This window comes from Fukomys damarensis, unplaced genomic scaffold (genome assembly GCF_012274545.1).
Source record: "Fukomys damarensis isolate Sample0158 unplaced genomic scaffold, DMR_v1.0_HiC HiC_scaffold_16, whole genome shotgun sequence".
Lineage (NCBI taxonomy): Eukaryota > Metazoa > Chordata > Mammalia > Rodentia > Bathyergidae > Fukomys > Fukomys damarensis.
The window spans coordinates 129,224,866-129,248,244 of NW_022900928.1; the positions used below are offsets into that span (position 1 = coordinate 129,224,866).

Genomic DNA, 23,379 nt, shown 5'->3' on the forward strand with positions numbered 1-23,379 from the left:
CCTCTAGTTCGAGAACAGGGCCGGCAGCGCCCCCTGCGGGCCTTCTGGCGCCTCGGGCCCCTGAGCTGCGGAGGTAGAATCTGGAGCCGGTTATGCCCGGTACCTCGAGCCATTCCTTAGGTAAACGCATCGCGGGCGTTAGCCCCAAGGCCACTGAGTCCTGGAGTGGGTTCCCGGGGATCCCGTTCTTCTCTCCGGGCTCAGCTGTGTGAGGGAGACTCCAGCGTGAGCTGATCTAAAGTTTAGTAAAGAAGTGCCCCCGAGATCAGGACAGCCAGCCTCGCCTAGGGAGGAGTGGGGTGGCTTCCAGGGCCTGGGCCAGCTAAGGGGCGCCGCAAGGGAGGAGGGATGCGTGGTTTTACAGGCGGAGGAACCGAGACGTCCTCAGCGACGGGCAGACCTGAGGGGCCTAGGATATTGGGAAGCAGTTTGTTCTTCGGATTTGGTATCTTCCAGTCTCAGGAACAGATGACAATGGTTTTGGTTTGTTTGTTTGTGCAGTGCTGGGGATTAAACGAGCCGCCTGCAAGGAGAAGCAAACTCAAGCCCTAAAACCCCCAAGAGCAAAATTCTGCCAATAGCAGAAGTGAGCTTGGAAGTGGACCCCAGGTCCCGAAGGAAAACAGGGCTGGCCAGCTTCACTGAGCTTGGGCCGGGGACCCCACTGGGAGAATGGTCTTCTGACTGCACAGCTGTGGCATAACCAGTGCAGCTGCGGGGGAGGGGGACCAAGAAACCTATCCCAGCACTCTGAGAGGCTGAGGCAGGAGGATTGCAAGTCGAGCCCAGCCTGGGCAATTTAGCAAGAACTTGTCTCAAAATACAACATAAAAAGGGCTGGAGATGTAGCTTAGTGTTGAAGCCCTGGGTTCAATCCCCAGGTCCACAAAAATAAATTAACAAATTAAATAAATAAAATACAGCTAGGTGGGAGGAACAAAGTCTGATGTTCTACAGCACAGGAGGGAAGTTCACAACTTATTACATACTTTACAAAGCGCTAGAAGAGAGGAGACTGAAGGTCCCCAGTCCAAAGAAATAATAAATATTCAAGACAAATGTTAATTACAGTGAGCTCACCATCACATATATGTGTGGAATTCTCACACTGTGGCTCCTAAATCTATAAAATTATTATGTATTGTAGAGGCACAGCGCCGCTCAACAACTAGGCCACACACCTAGAGGTCCGACAGGAGATTTTATTAGGGAGACAAGTTAGAGAGGAGAGAGAGAGAGAGAGAGAAGAGAGACAGGAGAGGAGAGAGAGAACAAAGAGAGGAAGGTCCTTTTATCAGTTTTGGGCTGGGCTATTGCTTATTCATGAGGAGTGGGCTACCTTTAACCTATCACAGGCCAGGTTGCCCTTTATGGGTTCGGTCCTGCAGAAACAGGTTTAACTTCTATGGACCTGACCGCTGTGGCCCTGGGGGGAGAGAAACTAAAGAAAAGAGCATGAGGTCATTTTAAGAGCGGAGAAGCGCCAGGAAAATGCAGCCGGTGATGGCAGGGTCAGGTCTCTAACATGTATCTTTTTTCTTTTGCAGCACTGGGGACTGACTGAACCCAGGGCCTTCCTACTAAACTATATGCCCGACCCTTTTTATTTTATTTGTGTATTTATGTATGTGTGTATTTATTTATTTGTTGGTACTGGGGATCAAACTCTAGGACCTTGCACTTGTGAGGCAGGCAGTGGAACCACTGAGCTAAATCCCCAGCCCCGTTTTATTTTTTGAGATAGGGTCTTGCTGAATCACTAAGGTTCCTGGGCTGGGTACAAACTTGAGATCCTCCTGCCTCAGTCTCCTCCCAGAGTGTTAGGATCACAAGCATGAGCCACACCATGCTCATTTTATTCAAGTTGTTTTATTTATTTATTTATTTGTTTATTTATTTATTTATTTACTTTTTAGAGACAGGGTCTCCCTATGTAGTTCAGACTGGTCTGGAGCTCATTATGTAGCCCACGCTGGCTTCAAATTCACAGTGATTCTCCTGCCTCAACCTCCCAAGTACTGAAAATACAGGTGTAAGCCACCACATAGGGCTCCATATTTTTTTTTGGCCTAATACTACTATGAGTAAGATCAAAGATCTATATCAAACACCAGGCCACTCAGAGCTTGTAGCTTTGAGTGAAAATGAAATCTTTAACATATGTGTATTAGAGAGGAAGAAAATGTTATGTCCCTTGAGGTAGAAATTGGACATAGTACAACAGACCAAAAATTACCCATAGCAGACCAAACAGTAACAATGGCAGCAACCCTGGCCTCTTAAATAACTGTTGAGTCAAAGAGAAAATAAAAACTATAGCTGGTCGTGGTTGCACATGCCTGTAATCCCAGCACTCCGAGGCTGAGGCAGGAGGATCACTGTGAGTTTGAGACCAGCCTGGGCTACATAGTGAGTTCCAGGTCGGTCTCAACTACATGGTGAGACCCTGTCTCAAAAAGAAAAAGAAAATAAAAATTACCATGGTCAATTGTTTGGAAATCGGGAAGACCACATAATTATATTTCAGGGGCTAATGCCAACCTACATCACCGTGACTTCAAGGAGTGTGACCCGTTAGGCCCTGAAGCCAGAGCCATGACATGGTGACACATCACAACTTTACGTGAATTCATCAGTGTAAGGAAAATAAGAAAGGTAAATGCAGTTTCTACCCAGCATGTCTGGAAAAGAACTTTATCCACTGTGGTGCTGGGATGGAACTCAGGCCACTGCTGACCCTGACCTGCACCCCCAGGTCCTGGAAAAAACATAAAACAGAAAGAAGCAAAGCCAAAAGAAAGAAATAATAAATATAAACATAGAGCCACACTGGGATCAGTGATATGCGGGGAAGGTGCCGGGGGTGAGGCCCAAACCACCTCATAGATGAGGTTGCAGGGGTGGGGAGTGTTGACACCTTGGTAACAAGGGCATCTGACCCACTGCGACTGCGCAGATCCCTGACTACGTGTGTTCATGTACGCGTGCGTCCATCACACACCTTGCCGCAATTCCAAAATGTTTTTAGTGCAAAAAGTCTTAAATCTTATGTCAAGTTCTTTTCTTTTGATTGATTTGGCTCAGGGCCTTGTGCATGCCGAGTATGAGACACTCTCCCAGGCCCCTATTCCTCCCCTGCGCATTTGGTAATTTGTTTTTGTTTGGGGAAGAAGTTGGGTTTTATTTGGTTTGAGATTTGTTTTGGTTTTGAGACAGGGTCTTGCTATTTAGTCCGGCCTGGCCTTGAACTTGATATGTAGCCCATGGCCTCTAACTTGACAATTCTCCTTCCTTGGCTTCCTGTATTCTGGGATTACAGATATGTGTGTGTGTGTGTGTGTGTGTGTGTGTGTGTACTGGGGATCAAACTCAGGACCTTGCATACAATTTTTTGTTATTGTAAGATTTTTTTTCTTTTTTTTTTTTTGGTACTGGGGATTGGACTCGGGTCCTTGCACTTGCAAGGCAGGCCACCGAACCACTGAGGTAGATCCCTGGCCCGTATTTTTTTTTATTTTGAAACAGGGTCTCACTATGTAGTTGAGACTGACCTGGAACTCACTATGTAACCCAGGCTGGTCTCAAACTCAGCAATCCTCCTGCCTCAGCCTCCCCAGTGCTGGGATTACAGGCATGCAACACCATGTCCGGCTAAAGTTTTTTTTTTTAATCTTTTCATTGAGGGTTTTTTTTTTTTTGGTACAGGTTTTATATGTTCAACTTCTGACTGTTCATTGCTAGTATGTACAAATACAACCATAAAAATGACTAAAAATGGACCAAGTGTGGTGGCCACGTACCTGCAATCCCAGCACTCAGGAGGCTGAAGCAAGGAGATCCCTGGCTACATAGTGAGTTCAAGGTCAGCCTGAGCTACATAGGGAGAACTTATCTCAAAATAAACAAACATAGGCAGGGGATTTAGCTCAGTGCTTCTGCCGCCTACCTCACAAGCTCAAAGTCCCGAGTTCAATCCCCGGTACCAGAAAAAAAAACAAACAAACCATAAAATACTAAAAATAACCTGAATGAAAAATAACAACAAAGAACTTTGAAACATTTAAGATGTTCGTTAAGAAATATGAAACTTTTTTCTTATTGATATTAAACATTTGAACAGCATCTGTTTCAGGATAGGAATCCAAATATTAATATTTAGCTTTTAACATACTCCTATTCAAAATTATTTTTTTGGTATTTTTGGGTTGTTTTTTTTTTTTGGACCAGAGTTCAATCCCTGGTACCAAAAAAATATTATTTTTTAAAGTACATGCTTAGTTGGGTGTGGTGGCGCACACCTGTAATCCCAGCACTCTGGAGGCTGAGACTGGAGGATCACTTCAAATTTGAGACCCGCCTGGGATACATAGTGAGTTCCAATAGTGAGTTCAGTCGCAACGACAGACAAAATAGAAGGGAAAGAAAGAAAGTATATGCTTGTTTTTTTGTTTTGGTTTTTTGAGACAGCGTCTCACTATGTAGTTGAGACTGACCTGGAACTCACTATGTAGCCCAGGTGGGTCTCGAACTCACAGCGATCCTTCTGCCTCAGCCTCCCGAGTGCTGAGATTACAGGTGTGCGCCACCATGCCTGGTGCTCTTTAAAGGCTATCTAAACTGGGCATGTACACCTGTAATCCAGCTACTTGAGGGCTGTCAGGAGGATCACAAGTTTGAGGCCAGCTCAAAACAAAATAAAATAAAACGGGCTGGGGATTTAGCTCAGTGGCAGAACTGCCCATCATAAGTAAAGCTGAGCATTCAATTCCCAGTACCACACTGATAACTAAATAAGTATCATTTGAACGAATAAATAAGGCTAACAACATCTGAAAAGGAAAGAAGCTAGCCTTACCGAATTAAAGATCCACTGCAAATGAACTTCAGCCTCAGTCATGTTAACATACAGTAACAGTCGGGTGCAGCAGCACCCACGGAGGGATAGTCATAGCTCAAAGAGGACCCTGGGCTCATTGAACCACCATAATGAAATAAATTGCAAATTAGTGACTAAGTTCACTCAAGAAATAGTTCTAAGACTCATGATTATTTGCAAAATAATGGAACAGCATATAACACAATAAAGCTGGGAAAATTGAAAGGCACAAACCAAGTCCCAAAAACAGAAAGTGCAGATGAGTACATCAGTGTTGTCCACATAAAGCAATGGAGGATGTCCCAGAGAAATTCTATCTCTGCCTTGTGAGCTGTTTTCTTGTGTTTTTTTTTTTTCTTTTGGTTTTCTGAGACAGGGTCTCACTATGTAGTTGAGACTGACCTGGAACTCACCATGTAGCCCAGGCGGGTCTTGAACTCACAGCGATCCTCCTGCCTCAGCCTCTCCAGGTGTGCACCACCATGCCCAGCCTTTTTGAGCTTTCAAAGCCTGTGGACACTGGGTTGAAGAGGTGACAGAATTACCTGAGGAGGAGACAGAAAACCATAGCAATTGGAGACAAGGAGGCCCCAAAGTCAGTGATGCCGGGGTTGGAAACCCTAAATCTCTCTTCCAGCTGAGACAGGGAGCTCTGTGCTCCGAAACCGTGGGTCCTTGGCCAAGGTGAGCAAAGCCTGCGGAGGAAACCAGGTGCTCAGACATTAGAGGAGGAAAGCAAAATAACAGGTTCAGTGTTGAGGGATACTCAAAATAGAAGGTAAAGGGATGACAATGTGAAATAACTAATAATTTTGGGGGGGTACCAGGGATCGAACTCCAGACCTTGTGCTTGCCAGGCAGACATGGTGACATTGAGCTAAATCCCTGGCCCTAAAGCAATTATTAGTGGATAAACCAGTCATGGTGGTGCATGCCTGTAATCTTAGCACTCAGGAGGCTGGTGCAGGAGGGTCGCTATGAGTCTGAGGCCAGCCTGGGCTACAGAGCAAGACTCTGTCTCAAAAAGAAAGACACAGACCCAGAGGGAGGGAGAGAGGGAGATGGGAGGGTAGGGGTAAACCATGCATATACAAGCATGTGTGGAATTAGTCCTTTTTTGTTTTTGTTTTGTTTTGTTTTCTCCTGGTCGGGCATAAATTTCCATGAGACCCTGGATTCAATCCCCAGTACTGCCAGAAAGAAACCACCACCCTGACTCCAGTCACCTTCCGGGGAACTGAGGCTTAAGACTTCAATGTGTGAAGCGCGTGTGATGGGATTGCTGTGACCAACAGTCTGTCCCCAGAAACTGTCTCAGCCGCACCCCGCAGCAGCACCAGGGCGCCATCCCCACGTTGGTTACCAGTGTGAGCCCTCTCACGCCTGGCAGAGGTAGGCTCTGTCCAACTTGGCAGTTGCATTTCCTTTTCTGAGGAAGCTTGGGGCAGGACTCCTCCGGGTGGCCTTGGGCCACCATTTTCCCGTCTTGCCTATAGAGCCGGACATGGTGACCCATGCCTGTGATCCTAGCACTGTGGGAGGCTGAGGCAGGAGAACTGACACGAGTTCAGGGGCAGCCAGGGCTACATAGAGTTCGAGCCAGCCTGAGCTAGAGTGAGACCTTGTCTCAATTCAGAAAAATAAAGTTTAAGCCCAGCCCAGGCAACTCTGTGATTTAATGAGACCTGATCAAAATAAAAAATAAAAGTGTTGGGGGATAGATTAGTGGGAAGGCCCTCAGTACGATCCTCAGTACCAAGTGGAAGGAAGAGGGAGGAAGGAGAGGCCGGGCTCTCCTTCCAGAGAAGAGGCTCCCAGACATCAGCTCTGGCGGCAGTATTTTGGTGTGACTCTTCCACACACAGTAAGAGATGTTCCGTCTATGTGACCCACTTTATTGGTACTGGGGATCCAACTTGTGCTTGTGAGTCAGACGGCAGCACCGAGCTAAATCCCCAGCCCTGACCCACTGTTTTAAATTCTTCTGTATCATTACTATTACTTGTCCTTTATTACTAAATGAAGGGTGTTAAAATCTTCCAACTGGGATTAAAGTTGCATTTCTCATGGGGTATGATGGTGCACACTATAATCCCGGCACTAGGGAGGATGAGGCAGGAGGTGGACAGCCAGAACTACACAGGACTATCTCAAAAATTTTTAATATGGCCGGGCATGGTGGCGCATACCTGTAATCCCAGCACTCAGGAGGCTGAGGCAGAAGGATCGCTGTGGAGACCAGCCTGGGCTACATAGTCTCAGGTCAGTCTCAACTACATGGTGAGACCCTGTCTCAAAAAACCAAATAAATAAATAAATATAAATTTTAATATGAATTTTGAATCTGTAATATTGCTTTAGAGAATACTTTTATGGGAATATTGTTTCCAGCTCTTTATTTCTTCCTATGGCTCTAGACTTTCACCCTTTCCTCTCAGCCTGGGCTTCCTTTAGCGTTTTTTGAGCTGAGTGTGCTGGTGAATAAATTCTCAGGGCAATTTGTTTAAAATGACATTTATCTTTGATTTTTTTTCAGCAGTTACAAAGTATTTTAGATTGATTTTTTTTTTTTTTTTTTTTTTTTTTTTTTTTTTTTTTTTTTTTTTTTGGCATCAGGGATTGAACTCAGGACCTTGCACTTGAGAAGCAGGCAGCAGAAGCACTGAGCTAAATCCTCAGTGACTTGTTTTCTTGAGTCAGGGTCTCAATGTGTTTCAGGCTGATCTTGAATTCACTCAGACCAAGTTGCCTTGATCCTCCTTGCCTCAACTTTTGAGTATCCAGGATTACAAGCATGTGCCTACCACACCTGGCTTCAGCCACTAGTTTCCATAGAAATGTTTCCTGTCCATTCGCTCTTTCTCTTCCTGATCCCAATTACTTGCATTACACAGCTTGACATTCTTTGAGGCTCTGCTCCATTTTATCCCTGAACTTCGGTTCGGGTATGCTAACTTGGCCCATCTTCTAGTTCTCCGCCTCTTCTGCTCAGCTTTGTAGTAAATTTGTTACAGAATTTTCACTGGGTTCTTAGTTCCCCCATTTAAAAACCCTCTTCAAGCCCCTTGGCACATCAGTGATCAGGGCCTTGAGTGTGCTGTGGGCGCCTCCTCCACCCCACTGGATCTGTTGGGACCAACTTGGCCTGCACGGGGCTGTTTCAGGCTGGCCAGGGCAAGTGCTGTGGTCTGGGGCTTGCGGACTCCCTGGAAAGGACCAGGTGTTCTCGTGACACCCTGACCTGCACAGCCGCAGGAACCCCCAGTCCCAGCTCCTGGCGCTGCACAGTGAGGGCCTTTTCCATCCTCGGACTCCTCAGTGCTGCACCCCAGGTCCAACGGGGGCTCACGCTGGGGATGCATGCTTGCTGACACCCTCCTCCATGCATCCTGCAGTATTAGGGGTTGAAACGGGGGTGTGTGTATGGGTGTGTGTGTATCATTGTACCCCAAGAAAAAAAAAAAGGACCCAAGGAGAAACAGCCAGAATGAAGACACTTCTCAAAAGAATGGCCAATAAATACATGGAAAAAAAGGCTGAACATCGCTGGCCATTAGAGAAATGCAAATTAAAATGCTGAGATTCCACCTACCTCAGAAAAAATAGCTGTTATCAACAAGTCAAATAATGTTTGAACCGGGCATGGTGGTGCACACCTGTAATCCCAGCACTCAGGAGGCTGAGGCAGGAGGATCTCTGTGAGTCCGAGACCAGCCTGGGCTACATAGTGAGTTCCAAGTCATTCTCAACTACATAGTGAGACCCTGTCTCAAAAAACCAAAATAAATAAATAAAAATTAAAAATCAATGTTTGAGAGGCTGCAGGGGGAAGGAACCCTCTACACTGTTAGTGGGAATGAAAATTAGTACCACTATGGACAGCATTACAGATTCCTCAAAACACTGGCACTAGAAATTCTACCTGCCCCAGCTTCCTCTAAGTGAAGGTTTACAGTGATCCAGGAATTCCCGAGTTTACAGTAACATAATTCATAGCAGCGAAAGCTTAGAAAGACGAATGGGGGCCAGGGATTTAGCTCAGTGGTTCCACTGCCTGCCTCGAAAGCACAAGGTTGCACGAGTTTGATCCCCGGTACCAAAAAGAAACAAGATGAATGGATAAAGAAAACATGGTATTAGCTGGGCACACCCATAATCCCAGCACTCTGGAGGCTGAGGCAGGAGGCTCACTGGAGGCCAACCTTAACTACACTGCAAGACCTTGTCTCAAAACACAGGTATGTACCATCACACTCAGGTGACTTTTCACTACTTTAAGTAATATTTTTGAAGCTGGATGTGGCGGTGCATGCCTGTAATTCCAGTATCTGGGAGGCTGAGAGGAAGATCACTGCAAGTCTGAGGCCAGCTCGGGAAGACCTCAAGGCCAGGTGGACTACATGCTGAGGCCGTCTAGCCTCCTCCCACTTCCCCGAGTTTTGAGAGCCCTTCTGCTGCCACCGGGCACCTGAGTGCTGGGGCACCCTGGGCTTCCTGTCACTTACCTACCCTGCCCGGCTGACACTGAGGCAACCCTGCCTGGCTGTCTGGCCCTGTACATCAGGTGGACCCAGCCTGTTGTGAAGCTGAGCCATGGGTACTTGTTCTGATGACAGCAGGGCAGATCACCCTCTGGGGCAGAAGTCTCATCACTGGCACCACAGGGAACACGAGGAGGGTGGCGACAGGACTGAAAGTTTTGCTGTTCTCCAGACCACAGGGAGGCAAGAAGAGACTGACACAAGGCCTTCGGCTGGGTGGGTGTGCATGGCGGAATGAGGCCAGCCTGAACCAAACAGAGCCTGTCCCAAAAAACAAATCCACAGGATGCACTGGGGCACTTAACCTCAGTCCCAGGCCCACCTAGACACCAGGCGGGGGGTACTGTGGCCAGCTCCTTGCACACTGTATGAAGGAGACACCTCCAGCCTTCCTTCCCTGCACCTCCCCAGGGAGCTTCCACAACCTTGGACTCCTGCTGCCACCTGCTGGTAAAGCGGCATAAGTAACGACAACCATTTGCAACCTGGAACTGCTTTTTTCTAAGATGGCTGCAAAATGCAAATGAGGAAACCAGCAGCAGGGACCTTAGGGCCCTGCACACGCTCCATGGCTCCTGCATAGAAGCCCCGGGGTGGACTTCCCACTGCCCTCCCTCAGAGCGGGAAAAGAACTGCAGCTCCAAAGCTCTGTCTGTTCTGCCCTGGGGCAGCATCTTCCTTCCCGAAGCATCACACCAGAATCTTTGCCCCAGGCATGGAGTGGCCCATCTCTTCCTGCACCCAGGCTGCCTACCAAAACTCCACTCCCATGGGTCCCCAGCCATATGGGCACTTTGCACTAGTGCTGTGCTGTGGCCTTGCTACAGACTTCTAAAGAACAGACTTCTGGCAGCCTGTTGCTTGCCATAGCTAAGTACCCAAAGGCAACAGGAAGCTGGGTGTGCTGTCATGCCAGCACTTGGGAGGCTGAGGCAGGAAGACTGCCAGGAGTTTTAGGCCAGCCTGGGTTACATGGTATCTTAAGGGGGGGGCACTGGGTAGAGGGGCCCCAACTTGCTTTCAGACTCACCCTACAAAGCCCTTCTGGGTGGGTTGCCTTCAGTGGGACAGCTCGGCCCTCCCTAAGGGGTGGGGTGTGGCCCAGCAGAGCACTCGTCAAGCTATGCTATAGGCTCCTCTCTGCTCTCCACATAACCTGTGGCACTTTGGGGGTTACAACTGTCAGGTCTTCGGGTGCAGCATGGGGCTCAAAGCCAGAGAAGTGCAGTAACTAGGCCAGCGCCATGCTGGGTCCTGGCTTGGTCCAGGAGGGACTGAGCGCTGCTCTAGAGCACACAGCCAAGAGCACCACCTTGCCATCCGGTTTGCCCAACAGACCTGCCCTCCTCAGCTGTACAGCAGAGCTCCCGGCTCCGGCCTCCGTGCCCCTCTGAAGACCTGAACAGGGTGGCATGGTGCGGAGATGGCTCTTAAGTGTTTCTTCTGGCCACTGGGCCCTCGGGGTGCTGCTCCAACTCCCAGCACCCGCTCAGACTGGCCACCAGTTTGACCACAACAGGCTCTGGGACCCGGCTGCCTACATTTATTCCAGACAGCTCTAACTGAAACCTGCCCCTCTTGTGTGGCTTCTGACTCCATCAGGCAGTGTCCATCCGGTGTGAACGGTGTCGTGTCCCTGCACTTCCAGACCGCCGACGGGCTGCTTCCTCACGCCCGAGTCAGGGGAACTGAGCTGTGGTCACAACTCCCTGCTTGGGCCTGCCTGGTGAGGTGGGGCTGGATGGCCAGGCGGGCTTTCCATGTTCTTCTGTTGCACCCACTAGAAACACTTTTTTAATACACCTGGCACCAGAGTTTAGGACTTTTAATTTGTCCTAAAATCACTGAAGGAAAAATCATAAAACATCCTGCTTTCCTTTACAACCCCCCAACACACAAAAAAACTATTTGTAGGAAAAAAATGGTTTTGTACATGGGATGAAACAATATAAATTCAAAACTTACAGATTAGGGTTAACTCTATCACTCATCGCTTTAAAAAGTTTATGAAACTCCAGTCAAAACCATCAGGGTACATGGGTATCTCTCTCCTGAAATGCCATCTACGCTTCCCAAGTAGACCACAGGACGCACACCGTCTTGGAATGTCCTCAGAAGGCTCTGTCATCTACAGGTAACAGAGTAAAACCCCAGAGTCCTTTCTTTCCAACGAACAGGTACAGACAGGGAGAGGGACTATTCAAACTTCGTCTTCTTTCCTTGTGGCTTGTGGTCTCCGCCTCCTCCCCTGCCTCCTCGGAAGCCGCCTCGCCCTGCAGAAGGCAAACGTGGTGAGATGGCGCAGGGCTGCCAGGCCCCCTCCCCACAGCAGACAGGCGAGCCCTGTCCTTACCTCCAAAGCCTCCCCGGCCTCTGCCTCCAAATCCGCCTCGGCCGCCTCTGCCACCACCTCGGCCCCCGAAGCCTCCTCTGCCGCCACCACGGCCCCCGAAACCACCTTCTCCCTTAGGCTTTGCCCAGTCCAAGGTAACTTTGTTTCCGTCGATTTCACCATCTTCCATGGCCTCCTTGGCAGCCTTGGCATCTTCCTCACTGTTGAAGTCTACAAAACCAAAGCTGGAAAAAAAGCAAACGAAACAGCCATTAGCACACAGGTGTGCACTGAAAGCTCCCAGGAGGGGTGTTTAAGTCTAAGCATGTGTCACAGAACAGCCACATACACCTCTGCCAAAAGAGAGGCTAAGGCAACGCTGGTTCTGTGAAGTGCTGTTCTTCTCGTGCGAATCCGTGACTGCCACCAGGGACAGAAAGGAGCTCAATGAGAAGGAGCGGGGCGGAAGCAGCACTGCCCAGCCTGTTCTCACCCCTTGGAAGAGCCGGTTTCCCGGTCAGTGACTATCCTTGCTCCAATAGAGCCGTCAAATGATTCCTTTAAGGTCTCTTCGGTGGTTTCCTCAGACAAACCCTTGACAAACAGGGTCTTGGATGGCTCTGGGAAAGACAGACAAAACTGTTATCTGAAGTCACAATTCACAGCAATGCTGATTTTGTGCCGTGTCCAGTATGCTTGTTTCAGCAGAAGAGTTGTTAGCCTATCAATGCTCAATTTAAACAAAAGACTCACACCAATAACCTATCATCTTTATTCTGGAACTAGGGATGGAATACAGGGATGCTCTGTTTGAGCTACACTCCAGGCCTTTTTCTTTTTCCAGCTAGGACCTAAATTGCCTGGGTAGGACCTGAACCTGTGATTCCCCTTACTCCCTCAGAGCTGGGATTAGAAGCTTGCACCAAACCTGGCTTCCATCCCTACTACACAGCTGAGCGCCTGCCTCAGGTTTTTTATGGAAAGCAAGAGAGCAAAACGGGTACCACTGCCCGGCAGACAGTAGGCAGCAGACTTGCTGCTAAGGTGACACAGCTGGATCAGAACTTGACTATCTAGAGGAATCTTCTTGAGATTTCATCAAGTCTTTTTCTCAGGTAATCAGTCATCATATCCAGTTGTCACTTGGCAGCAACTGCAAGTCACCCCCAGATTTGTGGGAAAATACCTAAGTTCCAGCAAGCCAAGGCAGGCGCCACCCCCACCGTGACACCTGCTTGTTGGACTCACGGCTTCTGGCGTTGGGCGAACCCCTGGGTCCTTGCAGCTCCAGTCTGATGGTTCTGCCCTCAATTTCTCTTTTATTGCAGGAGTTTAAAGCTTCTTTAGCATCTTCAAATGAAGCAAATTCTATGAACGCATACCTGAGGATGGACAGCCAACTGTCAGGGCAGGCAGAGGCCCTGTCCCGCACTGATCTGAGCAGCCGGGCCCTGCACAAGAAAACCACAGCCCGTCCCAACACACAAAGATTACCCTTTAGATTTGCCGTTTTGGTTCTGGGGCACTTTGATAAAAGTTGCTTTCTCAAATACTTCCTGGAGCGTTTCTTCTGTGGCGCTGTAGGAGAGGTTGCTTAAATACAGAGTTTTTGATTCACCTGCAAATACAGAGAAGTGCATATTTCAGACCGGCTCACGGGCCTTTTGTTCCCCAAACCTCCGCCTTGGGGCCTTGGGGGGACGACACAACCCCTGTGCCAGCCCCGCCCCACCCTGTCCTCCCGCAGGCTGAAGTGCTCCACCCCTTCCAGAGGCTGCGGGCACCTCTAACTCACCACTCCAGGTGCTGTTCTTCCCGCCTCTGTAGTCCTGGTTTTGACCTTTCTCCCCCGTGTAGTAGAGGGAAACAGATCGCCCATCAATCTCTGTTCCCTGCTTTTCTTCAAAGGTTTTCTCCGCATCAGCTTCGGTCTTAAATTCAATATAAGCAATCCTGCAATAGGAAATTCATTAACACGTTTACCCTCAGCAACACTAAGAAAACACACCATTAGATAACTAAGTGCACAATGCCACAGCAGAGCAATGTCACACGACAATGTAACCCATGGGCCAGACACACAGAGCACTGACCTAAGGCAGGAGCCTCTCACCCCTGGCACTCTATAATTCATCTTTTTTTGTGGAGACAAGGCTTCAGCTACGCAGTTCAGCCTGGCCAAGAACTCGTGGCAACCCTCCTGCTTCAGACCCCCAGGTGCCAGAATTCCAGGCTGCACCAACACACCCAGGATCTAAATTCATCTTTAAAAGTCCCTCTGAATTAAGTATGTTTATTTATCCTATGTTGTAGACAAGGAACCGAGTAGCAGGAATGGTTTAAAGGTAGAACTGCCCAGACCATATACCCAGGAAAAGTGGGCCCACACTTCTTACATAAGGCATGAAGTGCCTCTCTTGCTGCCTTGTGTACACCATGCTGTTTCTGTTCTGCCTATCCCTGCTCTTCTGCCATCCGTGCCTGGGAGCCAGCCACTTACGGACTGACGCCTCTCTCTACGAACTATAAGCCCAATAAACCCCTCCCCCCCCTTCTAACTTGTGGTGCTGGTATTTTCTCTCTGCAACTAGAGAAAGGTAACTAACACAGAAATTTGGTGCCAGAGAAGTGGGGTCATTGCTGAAACATCACCTAGCCATCTGGCTCACAAGCCTTTGGAACTGACTGGTGGGAAGGGGAAGAGTTAGAAAAGATTCGGAGACACTGGCTACAGAAATAGCACAGGGGGCCTGGTACGTAAGAGTTCAGTGGTCCCAGTGCCTGGCTTGTAAGCACAAGGGCCTGAGTTCGATCCCCAGTACCAAAAATCAAAAAACCCCAGAAGACCAGAAAGCTTGTAAAGACCAGGCTCAAGGAGTTTCTGCCAAGGACTGCACTGGCTGTTGGATTCTAGACAATGTGTTATGGCTTGGCAGAAAGTTTGTCTGTGTTTTATTTGTGTCTAGAGACTTTGCCTGAGACTAGGGGCAGTGGACTAATTAATCTTGCAGAGGAAATTTCAAGGCAGTCAAATAATGAAGCAATGACATGGCTGCTGTTGGGGGCCTTTAGCCAGATCTATGCTGAGAATCAAGAGCAAAGAGTCCAGCAGAATGATTTACACTGTTGAGTTTGCCAAGAAAGGAAAGGCCAGTAAAACTATGGACTACATAGATAGAGCACAGGAGATCTTGATTTCTGAGAAGGAACTGGAGTTGTTCCTCAGACCGGATTCTCAGTGCGCAGTAATCCACGCACTCTACAGCAGAGGAAGCAGGGCTACTGTTCCAGCTGGGAGCAGACCTTGGCATGTTCCATGTGGTGATTTTAGATACATGCAGAATGCAAGAGTTGTGGGGTCAGGGAGGCTTCCACAAGACTTGGAAGACCAGAGACCAGGCAGGGTGCCCCAGAGAGGACAATGTGTGAAATGGAAGGTGCAGTGGAGACCCCAGAAGTTTGGAAAAGACGGAAGCGTGGACCGTCTGAGGAAAGATCCAAGGAGGGAGCAGGGCCGGCCCAAGACAGCATGGGAGCTACAACCACCGGAAGTGCCTTAGGAGTGGAGCTACCCAAGCCCTTTGGAGTTCACAACTTGCCACTGACTGTCTGGGATGCTGCACATGGAACTATAGACTTAATGTTTACCCTGCTGGATTTTGGACTTGCTTTGATCCCAATTCCTCTGAATCCCCCCTATTTGTACCTTTGGAATGGTAATGTCTATCTTGTGCCACTGAATGTTGGAAGTGTTTGACTTTCTTTTCATTTGCACAGGGGCTTGCAGCTAAGAGTTTGCCTTAAATTTCAGAGGACGCTCAGGACTTGGGACTTTTCAGAAATGCTGAAAACGTTAGGACTTTGGCAACTCTTAGAAATAAAGACTAAATGAGCCGGGCGTGGTGGCGCACGCCTGTAATTCCAGCACTCAGGAAGCTGAGGCAGGAGGATCGCTGTTTGAGACCAGCCTGCACTACATGAATTCCAGGTCAGTCTCAACTACATAGTAAGACCCTGTCTCAAAAAAAATCAACCAACCAACCAACCAACCAAAAAACCAGAAATAAGGCTAAATAAATGCCTTTTACTTAAGGGAATGTGTGTCTTTGTGGGGGGACAGGCGGAATATTATGGTTTGCATCTCGATATCCCCCCAAAGCTTCATGTGGTCAGTCATAGGCTTGATCTAGAGTGTGAAGCTAGAATTGATTCAGGATTACAATGCTGGGCTCAAGGGCACTGGGATTAAGGGTGACTGCTACTCGCCCTTCCCTAAGTAGTCTGAATAAAAGGGACAAGGAACCTCTGTTGAGCTCTCTTGCTACCTTTGCTTCCTTGTGTGCGCCATGCTGTTTCTGTTCTGCATTGTCCTTTTGCCATCCCAGCCTGGGAGCCAGCCATTTATGTACCTAAGCCTCTATGAACTGTTAAGCCAAATAAACCCCTTCCCCTCTAACTTGTGGTGCTGGGTATTTTGTCTCAGCAATGAGAGAAAGGTAACTAACAAACATCATTGAATGAGTGTCTGTTATCAATGAAAAAAAGCCTATCTAGTTAACACGTGGATTCCTTTTGGGGGGGGGATCGGGGACCAAACCCGTGCTTGTGAGGCTGGCGGCAGCACCACTGAGCTAAATCCCTGAACCCTGGATCCTTTTTTCCTTATTGAGTTTTGTGTCTTACGAGAACTGTTGAAAATTTTAGAACAGAGTAACACACCTACATCTACTACCATAGAGATGTGTAAATCAGGTTATGACTTTTGAGTGTGATGAAGAGTGAGCATGGTGTTTACATTGTAGAATCCGTTTTTTAGATTTAAGGGCATACAATGCTTTCATGTTTTTTATAAAAGCTCTTTTTGAGACTAGAGTAACTTTTTAAAAAAGTTAATTTTACTAGAAGAGTAATTTTTGAACTGTTTTAGTATGTCATAATCCCTTAATGATGCAAGTATTCTGCTGAATTAAAACTTTTGTACAGATGTTGGTCTAGGTATTTATTTTCGTGTATTTTATATATTAAAAAAAAGCTTTTCCATTCAGAAGACATTACGCATACTTGCTGGGGTTACAGAAATCATTTGTTTATTGCCTATCTATAAACCTGTTATTGTTCAAGTCCACATACTGCAGACATCTAGGTACCTGTTGATAAAATCTTCTCCCAGCACCCACTGGCATGTTAGTCAAGAGGTCACTTCAATGAAGTGCTAGCTATTAAGACACACACGCAAAAAAAGTGCATAAAGTGCCTTAATGCTAACACAATTCTACTCCCCACACACAGAACTTACCCTTTACTCTTCCCGTCCTTGCTGACTAGTCTGATCTCTAGGGCATCTTCAAATACTTCTTTTAATTCATCCTGAGTGACTTTGTAAGGGAGATTTTTGGCCAAAAGTGTTCTGGCATCTCGATCTAGATTTAAAAATAAAAAATAACAAATGAACAGAAGATGGGAAAAATCCCAAAGATAGTTTCATCCAACAAAGCTGAATCCTCCTCCTGTGTATAAGGCCTCTGCTAAGCAGCAGCACAGCAGTGAGAAGTCACAACAGGTCCCACCAAGCTGCTAAAGCTCATGCCAACTGTCTGCCACATTTATAACAGACCCCACCCTCAAGTAGGGGCTCAATCTTAAAAAAAGAAAAAAACCCAAAAAACCCCACAAATTAGTGGCACATACCTGCAACCTAGGTTACTGAGGGTCTTAGTGGGACCTTAGTGGGACCTTGTCTCAAAGGGGGTTCAGGGCACCCTGGGGTGCAAGTCAGTGGGAGAGTGCTGACCCAGGATGCAAAAGGTCTCGGGTTCAATCTCCAGTATCAAAAATACCATAACAAGTAACTTTAAACATGCCAAAATATACAGAAAGTAAAAGATACAAAGAGTATTCAGGAAGACAATATATTTTGCGAGGCACCCATATTTAGGTCCACTTAACTCCGAATGAGTATTCAATAAGTGAAAAAACCTGTAATTTTTTTGGTATTGGGGATCAAACTCGGGTCCTTGTGCTTGCTAGGCAGGCGCCAAAACACAGCTAAATCCCCAGCCCTGGTACCTTTTTTCGATAGGGTCTTGCTTTGTAGTCCAGATGGGCCTTCAACTCACTATGTAGCCCCCAGAGGCAATCCTAACTCAGCCTCCCCAAGTTTACCACCATACCTACCTCAAAACAAAACAAAAAAACCAAAAAAACAACAAACAACCCAAAAAACCAAAACAAAAAAACCTGAAACTTTTTTTGTTCCCTACTGTGGATTACTTAGGACCTTAGCTGGACATGGTGGCACATGCCGGCAATCCCAGCACTTGGGAGGCTGAGGCAGGAGGATCGCTCTTAAGTTCAAGACCAGCCTGGAATATACAAAGTGAGTTCCAGGCCAGTCTCAACTATATAGTGAGACCCTGTCTCAAAAAAACAACAACAAAAAAAAAACAAAGCCAAACTCAGCACCTTGTGCTTATGAGGCAGACGTGACACCACTGAGCTAAATATCTGGCCTCCAAATTTGGAACTTTTTGAGCACTGACAGGACACCTATGATGACTTGCAGCCATTATCACATTGTGTATAATGTGTATAAGTACACGAATCCATCCCATGTTTAGAGTTACATCCTATCTCCACAATATCTGATACGTATATGAAAATATTCCAAAATAAAAAACACGTCCAGATTCCAAGCATTCTACTAACCTATAATTGTTTTCTGCCTAAGACTGATCTCTTGCTTGCCTCTTTTTCATTATTTTTGTAGTACTAGGGGTGCATAACTGGCCCTTTCTAAATTTTGTGACTAAGTCTTGGTGAGTTACCCTGGCTGGGCTCAAACTTGTGACCCTCCTGCTTCAGCCTGCTTCTGGGATGACAGGCGTGCACCACCACCAAATGCCAGCTACTCTCGTAAACATTTCCTTTTCTTTTTGGTTTTTTGAAACAGGGTCTCACTATGTAGTTGAGACTGACCTGGAACTCACTATGTAGCCCAGGCTGGTCTCAAACTCACAGCGATCCTCCTGCCTCAGCCTCCCGAGTGCTGGGATTACAGGCATATGCCACCATGCCCAGCTCTAATCCAATTCAATCTGAACAGAAAAAACCTAGGCAGAAGGGCAAAAGCAGCCAAGCCCAATCATACCATTCCACAAACATCTTACATACCTTTCTTGCTGTCTTTTCCTTTGGGTTTCTCTAGTTTAATTTCACTGCCAAAGACTTTTAAACCAGTGAGTTCCAAGGCCTTTTCCAGGTCTTCAGCAGATTCAAAATCCACATAACCAAACTTCCTTCAAGTTAACAGAACAAAATTATTAAAGAAACCATCCCAGAAACTTTCAGCACATAGCCTGCACCAAAGTGATGCTGATTATCAGGATTAAATCCAAAGTAACCCAAATAGTTAAGTAAGTCAGGGTTCAGCAGATTCAGGCTACTAAATAAGACCCAAGTACCCAAACGACTGGGCAAATTCCCCTTTGAGTCTATGAGCGGCACTCCATGTGAGAGATGCCAGCAGAGACCAAAGGAATCTGCTTTTAGCACTGAGAAGAGAATCCTGACTAAAAGCCTCCACCACTTTGACAACACTTCAGATTAATACTTTCAGGTATTTCCAGAACGTAGAAAGCAAATTCTTCAAACCATTACTAAAAATTACTTGGTACTATATCAAAAGTTAGGGTTGATTATGAAAAATTTGGATTTGGGGGTTTTGGTACCAGGGATCGAACTCGGGTCCTTGTGCTTGAGAGGCTGACAGCCGAACCACTGAGCTAAATCCCAGGTGGATTTGGGGGTTTTGTAACTGCAATTTAATTTGTTACGCCTAACTTATAAGATGTTTACATTCATGTTTAAGAGTACCTAGTTACAGCTTGGGAAAATCCAACAGATCCACATGTAACATACAGAAAAGTACTTACCGATTTGTACCAATTCTGACATCCACAGTAATGAGATCATTCTTTGCAAAAACTTCACTGATACCAGTTTTTAACTCAGGAACAGATTTGTTAGAATTCAGATTTCCAATGAAGAGGTTGAAAGCTGTAGTTGGTTCTGTGCCTGTATCAAAAAGGAATCTGTTAGTGTGTAATACGGAGTACAAACCAATTCTGAGCCCAAAATCTTGATCCACAGCACATCAGTTTACTGCACTGTCAACATCAGGTTTCAGTATTAAGTCCCATTGTCGTTCATCCTTTGCACTGTTCATTTGCTCAACCCAGCCCACCCACACTGACTCTCTACAGGTTACCTTCCACTTTCTGTTTCTTGGCTTCAGGAGCTGCCTTCTGTTTGCTCATTTCCTTCTTTCGTTTTCCAGGTGCTTCTTTGACAGGCTCTGCACAAAATTTTAGATAATGTGTCATTCACAAGAAGCCATGTAAACTAAGTACTTTTAACCATAATTCACATAACTGTACTTCAGAATCTGATTTGCTTACCTTCCTCTTCTTCCTCCTCCTCGTCTTCATCCTCTTCATCCTCGTCCTCGTCCTCCTCCTCCTCCTCATCATCGTCCTCCTCCTCTTCCTCATCCTCCTCCTCCTCCTCAGCCACGTTCTTGGCTTTTATAGGAGTGGCTTTTGCAGGAGCTTTTTTTCCTTTGGCTGGTGTGGTTTCCATTGCTTCTTCTTCAGAGTCTGAAAGAGAAACTAGTTGAACCCTACCTAGAAAAACACTTGCCGACCAACAGGACTCCTAGGAGAAACTAGAGGAAAGAACACATCCTCACACCATCCTTAGTAATTAGGGCGAGAATAACAGCCCAGAGAACACTCAGAAAGATTTGACCCTAGTCCCCAGGGAGCCAGAGGAGCATGCGCTATGCTGCCAGAACTTCACATCAAAATACCCTGCAAACAGCAGCCCAGCAATGGTGAAGAGAACTCACCGTCTTCCTCCTCCTCATCCTCCTCCTCTTCTTCATCCTCCTCCTCCTCATCATCCTCATCTTCTGAGGCAGGGGCAGCAGCTACTGCTTTCATCACTTTTGGTTCAAATTCCTCATCTTCATCTTCTTCCTCCTCCTCCTCCTCCTCTTCGTCCTCGCTGTCATCATCCTCTTCTTCCTCATCACTGTCTTCCTTCTTGGCATTTTTGCCATTCTTTGCCCCCTTGGCCTGGGCAACAACAGCCCCCTTCTTACCTGGGGCTGCTACCACAACTTTGCCCAGAGCAGCTCCCTTCTTGCCAGGTGCTGCGACTGCCTTGGCAGGCATCACTGTCTTCTTGGCTGGTGTGGCCACTGCCGCCTTTTTGCCTGGGGTGACAGCTGCTTTCTTGGCAGGTGTGGCAATTGCAACCTTTTTGGTTGGGGACACCATTACTTTTTTTGCTGGAGTCACCGCAGCCTTCTTGCTTTTTTTCTGAGGGATGACAACCTTGAGTGTAAATAAAAACAAAGTAAATAATACTGAAAAACATAGCCTCAGTCCTCCCGAAAACTTGTTTAATCCTAGCACTGTCTATAGTTGAAGACAACACATTAAATACAGGTTCAACTGAAGTCAGGTTCTCCATCCTTCCACAGGCCAATCCCTCATCAGTATGAAAAACCCAAGCAGACAGAGCCCTTCCTAACACCTGAAATACCTCTGAAGCAAACCTTCACCAATTCCTTCATGTCATGCTACTTCACTTTCAACTTCCTCATATAAAAAACGTATTAAACAGTAATTCTACATTGTTTTAAGGACGAGTAACCCTAGGTAATTATTCCAAATCTTACATATAAGTCTGCTTTAACTGTTACTGAATTGAGATTCCTATAGTGGAGGTGGATGGACCTCATTAAAGTATTTGCAAACTATTAAAATAAAGAGAATGGAGAGCAGTGGATGTAGCTAAGAGGTACAGGGCCTGCCTGGCAAGCGTGAGGGCCTGAATTCAATTCCCAATACCCCCCCGCCAAATAAATAAAATTTGGGCAAGATCATGAATTCGATCCCTGGTACCAAAGGAAAAAAAAAGGCACAGTAACCTGATAAAAACCAGGCAACCAGGCTCAGGTATTTGTGCAAATCCTATTCAGAACTTTCTATTAATTGCCAATTTGTCAATTAATTTGTATAAAGCTACTAAATTCGAAACAAGCAAGATGCTGTGGTATACACCTGTCATCCCACCAATGGGGAGGTTGAGGCAGGATGATCTGTAAGTTCCAACTCCAGCCCGGGCTACATAATGACACTGTGTTAAAATTAAATAGGGCCAGGGACGTAGCTCAGTGGTGCACCATGCCTGCCTAGCAAACACAAGGTCGTGAGTTAGATCCCCAGTACTGGGGAAAAAAAAATTTTTTTTAAATAAAACTGTGAGCAAGAAACATGAGCACAATTGTAGGTAAACTGTGTTTACAGTGAACAAATAGAAATGCTACAGAGAACAAACATGAATACAGAGAGAGGTGGCAGCCCTCAATCCACACATTATTTGTAACATATTAGCACTGCAGATATAATAGACTGAGACCAATTAATCCTGCACAGGTGATAGGCCAGCCTGACCCAACTTAGACACTACCCTCAAAATTTAAAAAAACAAAAAAAACCCGACCCATCACACCAAGCTCTGCGGAAGGGAGTGGAGGGGGAAGGAAAAACCCCTTCCTAGTATCTCAAACCCATTCAGATCTTACCCAAATGACAACCTTTCCTTTAAAGATGTGCTTGTCATTCGTACATAGGTCAATGACACAATAGGTCAAACATGAGTAAATCTTCCATTGGATGTAATTACCTCCTCTCCACTGCTGTCATCTTCTTCGTCCTCTGACATTTCCTCATCATCGCTATCTTCCTCTACCTCCTTTGGGGGAGGGGCCATTTTCTTGGGGTCACCTTGGTTTTTACCAGCCTAGAAATGGACAGTTTAAATCATTATACTTCTACCCACATTTGAGACCACTCACATTGTGCCATTTCCCCATAGTAAAACACCATATACAATCATCTCACTCCTTAAAATCTGCTTTCCCTGGTGAGCGTCAAGGCCATTCCTGTTGGCAGTGCAGACATTTTTCGTTTGGCTTTGCAAACAAAAAAAACCCAACTTAACAGAAAAAGTCACGTTGAAGAAATGATCTTTCCTCGCTTTAAACACACTTTAAAGTATAAAAGCACAATAATTCGTGGCATTGTGCCTAACTTTTAATAACTAGCAGCGTGCGAGTAGTGATTTCCCCAATAGCCGGTTTTTTGTGCGTCCCTGAGGTCTATACAATTCAGGTTGTCCTCGAACTCCTGGTGAGCCAGCCGCCTCGCCTTCCCGAGGGCGGGAATTATAGCGTATAATGCACTGGAGACTCCGCTTGAATTCAAATTAGACGACCTTTAAGAACCTTTAAAAAGTTATATATATATATATGTGGGCTACTTGGGTTTTCCCTTAACTTTTCCTTTCTCTGAGCAGCGACCCGCCTCTGCCAGGCACAGAAGGGCCACGTGGGGTTCCAGGTTGCCACCACGTGCCCGTGGGACAGCGCCTCCTCTAGAGCTCACCACGTGCCAGGCTGCCAGGCCGGAGCTCACCACGGAGCGGCCTCGAGGCCGTCGAGCCCCCAAGGCCGGTCCTGCTGTCCTCGGGCCCCCCCCGGTACCCCCGGCCCATACGGAGGA

At 46.8% G+C, this 23,379-nt stretch overlaps 1 protein-coding gene and 3 non-coding genes across 4 annotated transcripts; all 4 read right to left on the reverse strand.

Annotated features, from left to right (window-relative positions):
• Positions 1 to 11,328: 11,328 nt before the first annotated feature.
• Positions 11,329 to 22,635, reverse strand: Ncl (nucleolin). The gene is made up of 13 exons (XM_010631753.3): positions 22,502 to 22,635; positions 20,655 to 21,144; positions 20,206 to 20,403; positions 20,016 to 20,102; positions 19,681 to 19,822; positions 18,920 to 19,044; positions 17,046 to 17,169; positions 13,545 to 13,702; positions 13,244 to 13,367; positions 12,998 to 13,131; positions 12,243 to 12,369; positions 11,771 to 11,994; positions 11,329 to 11,690 (listed from the first exon to the last, which is right to left on the reverse strand). The coding sequence occupies exons 1-13, from the start codon at positions 22,586 to 22,588 to the stop codon at positions 11,614 to 11,616; spliced, it is 2,097 nt and encodes a 698-aa protein (XP_010630055.1). The 5' UTR covers positions 22,589 to 22,635; the 3' UTR covers positions 11,329 to 11,613.
• Positions 12,073 to 12,206, reverse strand: LOC117286438. The gene has a single exon (XR_004517607.1). It is a non-coding gene; the product is annotated as a small nucleolar RNA SNORA75 (small nucleolar RNA).
• On the reverse strand, positions 12,803 to 12,884 carry LOC117286443. The gene has a single exon (XR_004517611.1). It is a non-coding gene; the product is annotated as a small nucleolar RNA SNORD20 (small nucleolar RNA).
• On the reverse strand, positions 19,897 to 19,967 carry LOC117286442. The gene has a single exon (XR_004517610.1). It is a non-coding gene; the product is annotated as a small nucleolar RNA SNORD82 (small nucleolar RNA).
• Positions 22,636 to 23,379: the final 744 nt, after the last annotated feature.